General features: G+C 49.8%; 1 protein-coding gene across 3 annotated transcripts in view; it reads right to left on the reverse strand.

The window, feature by feature from the left end:
- VPS35L (VPS35 endosomal protein sorting factor like) overlaps positions 1-4,820 on the reverse strand; it is a 115,606-nt gene extending 110,786 nt beyond the window's left edge. For all 3 annotated transcript variants that reach the window (XM_078439918.2, XM_078439917.2, XM_078439916.2), the window contains exon 1: positions 4,733-4,820. In XM_078439918.2, coding sequence (XP_078296044.2) covers positions 4,733-4,749 — 17 coding nt within the window. In that variant the 5' untranslated portion in view covers positions 4,750-4,820. The remainder of the gene's footprint in view (positions 1-4,732) is intronic.
- Between the last annotated feature and the right edge of the window lie 2,648 nt (positions 4,821-7,468).

Below are 7,468 nucleotides of genomic sequence, written 5' to 3' on the forward strand. Positions count from 1 at the left end.
AACCGACTGAGCCACCCAGGCACCCCACTACTTTTTATTTTTTGGAAAGGAAAACCCCTATCATGATATATTGCCTGGTCTCTCTGGGTCACATTTACCAAGCATACCAGTCCTCCCCTTCCAAAAATATGAAATATTCTTCCTGACTCCCTTTAATTTTTTTTAAGGTTTTTTGGTTTTTTTTGAGAGACAGAGAGCGACTGAGCATGAGCAGGGGAGGAGGAGAGAGGGAGAGAGAGAATCCCAAACAGGCTCCACCCTGTCAGTGCAGAGCCTGATGCAGGGCTTGAACTCACAATCTGTGAGATCATGACCTGAGCTGAAATAAAGAGTTGGACGCTTAACCAACTCAGTTCCCCCCAAGTACCTCCTGACTCCCTTTAATATGCTGCCAGCCAATCCCTGATTTATAAAATAAAGACCCCCCCCCCCAAGAATAAGGAAACTGGAATAATAGTCATCAGTGGCCATAAGGGAGTTTAAAAATCAAATTACACTTTTTCTCTCTTCAGATCATTCTTACCTTTATCAATAGAACTCTGAAAGGTTAATCTAGTGGAATGAGTAGAAATGTAACTGGACCTGAAATTCAGTTGCAAATGTTTTTCATCCCTGTAATAATCATTAACAAATCAATCCACAGCTGAGCAAGACTGTATCCCAAGAACAGGGTGACTGGATACACAGAATCAAATAATAGTTCTCATTTACAATGGACTTGCTGTACAGCAGGATCCAGGCCAAGCCCTTTCCCTGCACTTCCTTGTTTAACCAACTGCCTAATGCTAAGATGCTATCATTACGCCCATTTTTCAGAGAAGCTGAGGCTTAGAGTTGAGGGGACAGCAGCACGTGACAGGGACACAAAAACCGAGGCAGCCTGACTCTCATGCAGGAAGGAGCTCTGGAGACCATCCATGGGTCATCTTAAGAACCTTAAGCAATTGTCTACCTTTGTCTAGTTTTTCTTTTAAAGAACCAAGCTTTGAAATAATTTATTTGGATGAGGGAGGAGGGGCAGAGAGAGAGAGAGACAATCCCAAGCAAGCTCCACATTCAGTGCTGAGCCCAACATGGGGTTCGATCCCACAACCACAAGATCATGGCCTGAGCAGAAGCCAAGGGTCAGACACCTATCCTACTGAGCCACCCAGGCGTCCCGAAATAGTTTTTTGTTTGTTTGTTTTTTTACAAGTTTGAAGGGAAGGAATTCCTTGGGGAAAAAAATAAATAGTTTCTGGAGAAATGTAAAAAAAAAAAAAAAAAAAAAAAAAGGAAACATTTACCCCTTTCGAAATTCCACATCAAACAGCTATATTTTGATCTTTCTATCGCTTCTTCCATTATTCCCTCAAATTCCCGGTCAGGCTCAGCGGTTTACCCAATGTTTGAGATGCTAAAAAGCACGGTTGTCAATGCCTGGGTCTTTGCTAAGGCCAACAGCACCCCCCAGCGGGCATTTTCTAGAAATCCCTACCTTGCCTTTTTTCCCCCCAGAACACAGCAGCCGGTAAAAATCCCCCATCATCCCAGCTTCCAAAGGCTCGTGTGCATCCTTGGCAGCTGCCAACAGAAAAAACAGAAAAAAAGGCCAACATTTCCCACCTCCACTCCTGGCCTGGCCGCTGGCTACTCAAAGTGTGGCTCACAGATCACTTTGCAAGGGCATCACCAGGGGAGTGTGGAAATACCACAGATCAGGGTCTGCACGTTAGCAAATTCCCTCGGGTGATTTATAGCCCTGCAGCCCAGGGCATGGGTGGGAGGTCCAGCTGCTGGGAACGGTTAGGATCACAGCCTCTGGACTCCACACCTCACTGCTCCTTGAAGGCTGTACCACTTTAAGGAAACGAACTGCTTCACCTGTCTGCCTCCATGACCTCATCTGAAAAATGGGTTTTGAGGATTAAATGGGATGCTGCACATTCAACACTTAACACCGTGCCTGGCGTGCGCACACACACGTCTCTGTAAATGTCAAATTTAGCGACAGAAACACATTTCTCCTCTGTAGACCTTCTCTGTTTCCTCACTCATCCCACAGACTACTACTGCCCCTCCTTTCTGCCAAACCCCATGCCAGGCACGACCAGGGTTAAAACGCAGTTCTTTTAATTTGAAGAACAACAAGTCTTGGGAGACTTTAGGGTGAACACGGGCTGCCACAGGAATGTCGAGAGCACAGTCAGCTTAGGAACTTTGGAAACCCTACAAGTTAAAAGGCATATGGCACCTCTGTTTGTGATTTAAAGTAAAACTGTCACAGGTAAAACTGTTCTGGGAAGCAGAGATTAAAAGACCATCTCCCCGGGTTTTCTGATCAGAAAATTGCAGACAAGTTAATTGAAGCCAGATGTTTTTCATTGTTCTTGGTGTTTAAACCTTAATGATTCCCTAAAAGGTGCTTCGAATCACTAGATCCAAGGAAACTCAGTGGCATTCAATCCAGATTTAGTGTATCAAGACTTTGGAAAGGGGCACCTGGCTGGCTCAGTGGGTTAAGTGTCCGACTTCAGCTCAGGTCATAATCTCACGGTTCGTGGGTTCAGCCCTGCGTCACGCTCTGTGCTGACAGTTCAGAGCCCGGAGGCTGCTTCGGATTCTATGTCTCCCTCTCGCTCTGCCCTCCCCCACTCTGCCCCTCCCCTGCTCACGAGCGCGCTCGCTCTCTCTCAAAAATAAACCAACATTAAAAAAAAAGACTAACTGCTTCACCTGTCTGCCTCCATGACCTCATCTGAAAAATGGGTTCTGAGGATTAAAAAATGGATTTTGAGGAAAAATGGGTTTTGAGGATTCCTTCCTTTTGGAAGGAAGCTGCTTAACTGTCAATATTTCAAGAGTCTAGGGCTGTATATTCTTTCATTTGCTCACTTACTCATTCACGGGAAACCACATTTGGAAAGAAAGATCAGAAAGTAATTTCCCTACCACCTCACACCTGCCAGAATGGTTAAAATGAACAACTCAGGAGACAATGGACGTAGACGAGGATGCAGAGAAAGGGGAACGCTTATGCCCAGTTGGTGGGAATGCAAGCTGGTGCAACCACTCTGGAAAACAGTGTGGAGGTTCTTCAAAAAATTAAAAATAGAGGGGCACCTGGGTGCCTCAGTCGGTTAAGTGTCCGACTTCGGATCAGGTCGTATCTTGCAGTTTGTGAGTTCGAGTCCCGCATCGGGCTCTGTGCTGACAGCTGGGAGACAGAAGCCTGCTTTGGATTCTGTGTCTCCCCCTCTCTCTGTCCCTCCCATGCTCATGGTCTATCTCCGTCTCTCAATAACAAATAAACGTTAAAAGAAAAAAATTTTTAATTAAAAAATAGAGCTACCCTACGACCCAGCAATTGCACTACTAGATATTTATCCAAAGGATACAAAAAGGCTGATTCGAAGGGGCACATGCACCCCAATGTTTATAGCAGTTCTATCAACAAGAGCCAAATCATGGAAAGTGCCCACACGTCCATCGACTGATGAATGGATAAAGAAGATGTGGGGGGTGTGTGTGTGGACTATTACTCAAAGATCAAAAAGAATGCAATCTTGCCATTTGCAACAACATGGATGGAACTAGAATGTATTATGCCAATCAAAATAAGTCAGAGAAAAACAAATATCATATGATTTCACTCATATGTGGAATTTAAGAAACAAAACATAGGGGAAGATGAACACAGGGGAAGGAAAGCAAAAATAAGATAAAAACAGAGAGGGAGGCAAACCAGAAAAGACTCAAACTCAGAACTGAGGGTTATTGGAGGGGTGTTGGGGGGGGTGGTGAGCTAACTGGCTGATGGGCATTAGGAGGGCACTTGCTGTGATCACTAAATTCTACTCCTGAAACCATCACTACGCTGTATGTTAATTAGCTTCGATTTAAATTAAAAAAAAAAACAAAAACAAAAAACCCCTCCTCTCCCTTTCTGAGATGCAGGGTAGACCTCCCATCTATTTCCCAAATAAACCCACTAGAACCATCACAGCTTGTTGACTTCTTCCCGCACACACAGCACGGCGGGACCCTCAGCACGAGCCACTCCCAGCTACTCCAACCACAAGAGCCCTGCCCGGCCGGTCAGCCAGGGCACACGCTGTCCCCGCCTGTTCTGAGCTCCTATTCACTCTCCGAAACCCATGTAAGGGTCTGCCTTTCTCAAGCCTTCCCCAAGGCCCAGGTGAAATTACATCTCATGACCCTTCTACTCGGTGTGTCTGCTCCACTAAACTAACTCCTTAAGGCCAAGGGGTACGTCCGCAGACTGTGCATCCCCAGTGCCCAGCGGGAAGCCCTGCACACAGTGGGACGAAGGGCAGCCATTTCACAGAGAAGCAATCGAGTGTCCTCCAGGTGAGCCGAGTAGCACTGGAAACAGCTAGGTGTCCCCTATCGTCCAGACCGAGCTGACTCCACCACTCTTTGCACGCAGCGCCCCCAGAACCTGGGACACAGGAAGCCGGGGAACTTGAGTTTTCTTTAGGGAGTGAATGGAGAGGGGAGCGTGAAAGGTGCAAGGAACGGGTAGCCGGGAGGGAACCACCCGTGGGGCCTCAGGGACCTCTTGTGGACCAGGGTAGCGGCCGGGGATTCTGCGGTCAAAACAACCGGGTACGGAATGGGAGGCTCCACCAGCACCTCACCAAGAGAGCAATTCCCGTTGACTCACAAGCTCACACTCGCAGAGACAGCAGATATAGTCCCTCTCCCAAACCAACCACCGCTTCTTCCTTACCAGGGAAAGACGGCCATCTTCCCGGTCACATGAGCAGTTGCACCAGGACCGCCAGCCCGTTTTTCCCTCCCAGACCCCGCCCCGCCCCGCTCCGCTCTGGCCGCCATGATTGAAAGGGGCAGATGCTCAGGAGCTGAGCCTTGGGAGCGCCATGATTGTGAGGGGCGGACGGACACGCTGAGCAGTTCGTCGGCGCCATAATCATGAGGGCCAACGCACGTCTGCTAGCCTTTCGTCGGCGCCATGATCGTGAGTGGCAAACGCACTTCCGTTGTGCTGTGACGCCATGATTGTGAAGGGTAGATGCCCTCACTCAAAAACGGTTGTGGGGACGGGAACCAGCATCGAAGAGCCAACGCTGTGGGCACCGTGATCCTAAGGGGCAGGCAAACTTCCGCTGAGTGGTCCGCGACGCCATGATTGTGAAGGTCAGGCATACGTCTCCCCACCCCCATCCCGTCCACCACTTCCGGAGGGTACGTACACTTCTAGAGCGCCTCCCCAGATGCCATGGTTGTGAAGGGCAGGTAAACTTCCGGGGCACTATCCTAGAGGCCGTAATTGTGCCACCATGATTGTGAAAACAAACGTCCGCCCTCAGTGCCCAGATTACGCCGTCAGCCAGCACTTAGTTGTGGGGGCGGGCGCCAGTGTCGAAAAACCGATGCTTATGCCGTTTGCCGGCACAGTTGTTGCAATGGGCAGACACACTGCCGCTGCACTGCGACGCCACGATTGTGAGGGGCGAACATACTTCCGGAGCGCTGTCCGCGGCGCCATGATTACGAGGGGTGGGCGTGCTTTGGCTGAGGGCCCCTATGGCGCCATGATTGTGATGGGCACGCGCCCTTCCTGGTGGGCTGCTGTGGTGCCATGATAGTAAGGGGCGAACGCATTTCCCCTGCGTCGTGCGCGATGCCATAATTGTGAGGGGCAAGGCGCCTGTGTCGTCCGCCAGTTGCCATGATTGTAAAGGGCAGACATAGCCCCCCCCCCCCCGCCCCCCCCCCCGGGAGGCGTGTCCGCAACACTAAAGTACAGAGTGTAGGGGCAGCAGGCTGCCTAACCCACCTTCGCCTTCTGGGTGCTAACAAGAATCCGGAGACAGATGGAGCGAAGACGCTAACCGTGGCTGGGTGTGGGGAAAGGGTCTGTGGGGTTCGTGCGGTTTTACAGTTAATTCGCTGTTTGGCTGGGGTAAACCATGCCGACGCTTTCCCCTCCCCGCGTCTCTAAGGGTTGCCCTGGATCCGAATAGACCGCCTTCGTCTGGAGCTAAATCACATGAGGAAGTTGGGGCTAGCTTCTCACCCAGCTTGACAAAGCTGTACGTTTCTGTAAAGGTGGACACCCGTTTCAACCCCAGAACTTATGTTGTCGTGTTTTCTCGGGTTACTATGTATGTGTGTGTGTATGTGTGTGTACACACACACATACACACACACATATATACATACATATATATACATACGTACATATACACATATATATACATATATATATATACATACGTATATATACATACATATATATGTACACACATACATACTCGGGTTACTATATATATAATATATATATAATTTCCTAGCAACTACCGCATACTGAACGCCTGCTGTGCCAGGCGCCCTGCGGGCATCTCACGTGCCCCTCACCGCAAACCTGAGGTCACTACCACGTCCACCTGTTCGGGAGCCACTGCAGGTGCACTGCTTGAAGCCAGGAAGTGCCCTTAGCGGGAGCGACTGCGGGTTAACCGACCTGATGGGAGGACGTGCTCAATCTCGAGGCGGCATCTCATCCCCCTTTTCTTTGCAAGAGCCTGGTCTGACAGCACATAAACCACTTTCCCAAGAAACAACGGAATAATATACTCCGGGCCCTCTGACGGCACACGGAGTTTCGCACCCCGGGTCCTGGTGTCTTCACCTGGGAAATTAGTCTAGAACTCATTCTAGAACTAGTTCAAGACTCAGGTGTGGGGAGATTCTGAAATGCTTGGCACGCGGTCAGCACGCCCCTGGCTGGAGCTGAGCTTGCAGGCAGGCAAAGGAGCCCGTTGCGCCTTCAGAGCTTTTCTCTCCGGGGTAACCTGCCGTCGCCTGCGCGTGCGGACCGGCGCGGGCTCGCGTTAACACGCCCGCTGGGGACCGGGGCCCGGGGCGACCCGGCTGGTGCAGCGCCCACGGCGCCAGGTGCACCGTTGCACCGCGCGCTTCCGGAGCGGGCTGTTAGCACCCACGGGGGCCAAGAAGCAAACCACCTCAAGAAATTGAAGAATTGGGAGTCACAGGGAAACTGGGCCAGTAAAGGAAGACAAGTGAAAAGGTAGTATTTTATTGTCCAGGGTAATTTTGGTTAGACACGATTTTTGCCCTCAGAGCTGATGGAGAATGGGACTCCACTACCCCATAATCCAGTTGGTTCGCTGTATTCAGCAACGCCCCAGGTTTGTTTCTAGGTTGGGTTTAAATGTTTACGTAAATTCCAGTTAACATACAGCGTGATATTAGTTTCGGACGTACAGTACAGTGATTCTCCCTTATTTTTAATGATTTTTATGACATTTACCTACGCCCGCTCCGGTTCCTTAGAGATAAAGCAATCCACCTCCCATTTGCTTGCGTGTAACTGTTACTTTTCATTGGGGTGATTGTTCATGGGCCGGTGGCCCCTGACAAAGAAGATCTTCCTCTCCCAAACGGGTCCTTGTTTTCAGCTCAGAATGAGTAAGAAGGA

This window comes from Panthera onca, chromosome E3 (assembly GCF_046562875.1).
Source record: "Panthera onca isolate mPanOnc1 chromosome E3, mPanOnc1 haplotype 2, whole genome shotgun sequence".
Taxonomy (NCBI): domain Eukaryota; kingdom Metazoa; phylum Chordata; class Mammalia; order Carnivora; family Felidae; genus Panthera; species Panthera onca.